Source organism: Trachymyrmex cornetzi, unplaced genomic scaffold, assembly GCF_001594075.2.
Source record: "Trachymyrmex cornetzi isolate Tcor2-1 unplaced genomic scaffold, Tcor1.1 scaffold1487, whole genome shotgun sequence".
NCBI classification, from domain to species: Eukaryota; Metazoa; Arthropoda; class Insecta; order Hymenoptera; family Formicidae; genus Trachymyrmex; species Trachymyrmex cornetzi.
Window position 1 is genome coordinate 13,221 of NW_017296078.1, and position 2,588 is coordinate 15,808.

Genomic DNA, 2,588 nt, shown 5'->3' on the forward strand with positions numbered 1-2,588 from the left:
CGACCCTTGCGGAAGCCATATTGGGTGTTCAAGCGTGAGCCTCCAGCCGGCAGATCGAGATAGTTGGATATCCTTCCCGCAATGATTCTCTCAAAGATCTTAGCTTCATCATCAATCAGGCATATTGGTCTGTATCCAGTTGGGCTGTCGGCTAGTTTGTTGTTCTTCCTTAAGAGGATTAATTTAGCCCTTTTCCATATAATTGGAAAGGCTCCGTCTTTCAGGCACATCGTGAAAGTATTTCTCAGACGGCCGAGTAAGATGTCCGCTGCTGATGCCCAAGCCTGGCTGGGCATCCCGCTTGGACCCGGCGCCGGCCCAAGCGTGATTCCCAGCCAGGCTTGGGCTGCTTCAACCGTTTAATGGCCTCAAGGATTTCTTCACGTGTGACCTCCATTTCAGGGGTCCAATGTCCAGGGCCTGACGTCGGCAGACTGTCCGGCTACTTCCACTCCCGTGATGATCTGACCGAAGCCGGGAACAGAGTATTTAGAGTCTCTTTCAAGAATGGTGGCTCCATCGATTCCGAATATGGTACCGTCGAGGGTCTCAATTTATTGAGGACCACGCGATACGCCGTACTCCATGGGTCTTCGTTGAGGGACTCTGTCAAGTTTTTCCAAGACTGTTCCTTTGCCTTGTGGATCGCGATTCTCAGGGTCTTCTTCGCCGATCTATACTCCCGGATCTTTTGGTCCAGCTTCTCCTGGTCCGTTTCCCTTTGTGTGCCCTCTTTATTTTCCTACGCTTTCTAAGAATATCCTCTCTGATCGAGGAGATGTTATCACTCCACCAGTATACCGTTTGTCTTCTCCGGTGTCGCTCTGGGCATCGCGACGTCGCAGGCCTCGACCATCATCTGCTGAATTTTACAGGCTTCATCCTCCAAATCTCCCAGAGACTGCGGCTGTTGACCGCCGGTAGGCCATGTGCGAGCCAGGAGGGCTGCCTCAAACAGGTCATTGTTCATTTTCTTGGCGACCCATCTCTGCTCCTTGATCATATTCCTCAGAGCCTGTGACTTTGTCAGACCCACCCGCATTGTTATGTACAGGTGGTCCGACATTGTCTCCTCTTGTAGCACCCGCCAGTTGGATAGCGACCGAGATGCCCCTGGAGAGGACCAGGTAACGTCCACCACGGATTCCCCCGTCGACCTCACACAGGTGCTCATTTGTCCAGTGTTCTCGCAACACAAACCGAGTCCCATGGCCCAGCTTTCAAGGGACCTTCCTCTGGCGTTTGTCAGTCTGTCTCCCCAAAGGACCTTGCGTTAAAGTCTCCACCAACGATTATGGGCCTGTCAAGGTAACGTTGTAGGTGTCGATCCAGCCTCTCGAGTACCTCCTCGAAGTCATCCAGAGAGATGTTAGGTGAGATGTATACACCCGTCACGTATATCTCTCCTCATTTACCCGTGACGAAGCCCCTCCCAGCAAAAACTGGAGAGAATGGGAGCGGGTGGTCGCTTCTTCCCCAGTAGAGTGCCACGTCGTCGCACAAGTCGCCTAGCCAATGTGGGTGGCCGGAGGGAATTCTGTGTGGCTCCGCCACTATTGCAAGACCTACATCATGGTCTAACATTGCCTATGTGAGCAGATCTTGTGCATTCCTCGCTCTATTCAAGTTGCATTGGAGGAGAGTGTTAGCCATCTATTTGTTTTGGTAGGCCTTCCTCCTCTGCCCTTTGTCGCCAGTCGCAGGATGTAGGGTTCTCCACCGTGAGCCAGTCCATGGGGACTGTGCTTGTGGTCTCCAGTTGTGGATTGCGCCAGAGGAGGTATCGCCGGGTCCATCCCCCCGGCTAGCGCAGGATGGCCGAGGAAGATCCGCGGTCCCACGATTAATAGAAAGGTCCTCTGTAACCGCTGTCTCCTCATCTCCCTGTTTTCCAGAAGCAGCAGCCAATATGCCGCGAGCCTTGATATTCCTGGAGTTTTTTCTCCTCTGAGGATTACAGGCCTCTCCGCCCATGCGGTGGCCCGCCGGGGCCTCCGCCGCCTCGCATAGGACGCATTTGGCAACCCTCTGACAGCTGCGCGCCATGTGGCCTATTTCGCCACATCGATAGCAGATCGAGCTTCTATCGATTGTGCTTCTATATTCTGCTCTTACATGTCCCAGCTCCAAACATTTATAACATTGGAGCTTACGTGCCGGTAAGAGGGTTATCCTGGCCATGGTCCATCCAATTTGGACTTTCTTCCGTATTGCAAGAAGGTTTGCCGCCGATACCGGGCATCTAACCCAGGCCATGCCCAGACCATTGCGGGCACGAGTTATTAAACCCACTCCGAACTCAGCCTGGTTGCATTTTGTCAAGGCGGAGATCGTCCGGGTGATGTCCATTGGGGAGGCAGAATCCTCGAGATCGCGCACTATGACTTCAGCCGTCTTTGTCGGCCTCGAAATCTTTACCTCCTGCTGCTTATCCTGAAGGGCCTCTTGTAATTTTGAGGCTAGGGCATCGGCCTTCTCCCCGTTATCCGGGCCTGGGATCTCCAGGAGGAGAGCTCCTGTCCTGGTTCTTCTCGGCCTCATTTCTGATATTCCTTGCTCTTCAATATTTACTCACTCTTTAGCAAGTC

General features: G+C 53.2%; 1 protein-coding gene across 1 annotated transcript; it reads right to left on the reverse strand.

Moving 5' to 3' along the window:
- Positions 1 to 442: 442 nt before the first annotated feature.
- Positions 443 to 1,210, reverse strand: LOC108757965 (uncharacterized). Its single transcript, XM_018502669.1, has 2 exons — positions 789 to 1,210; positions 443 to 719 (listed from the first exon to the last, which is right to left on the reverse strand). The coding sequence occupies exons 1-2, from the start codon at positions 1,208 to 1,210 to the stop codon at positions 443 to 445; spliced, it is 699 nt and encodes a 232-aa protein (XP_018358171.1).
- Positions 1,211 to 2,588: the final 1,378 nt, after the last annotated feature.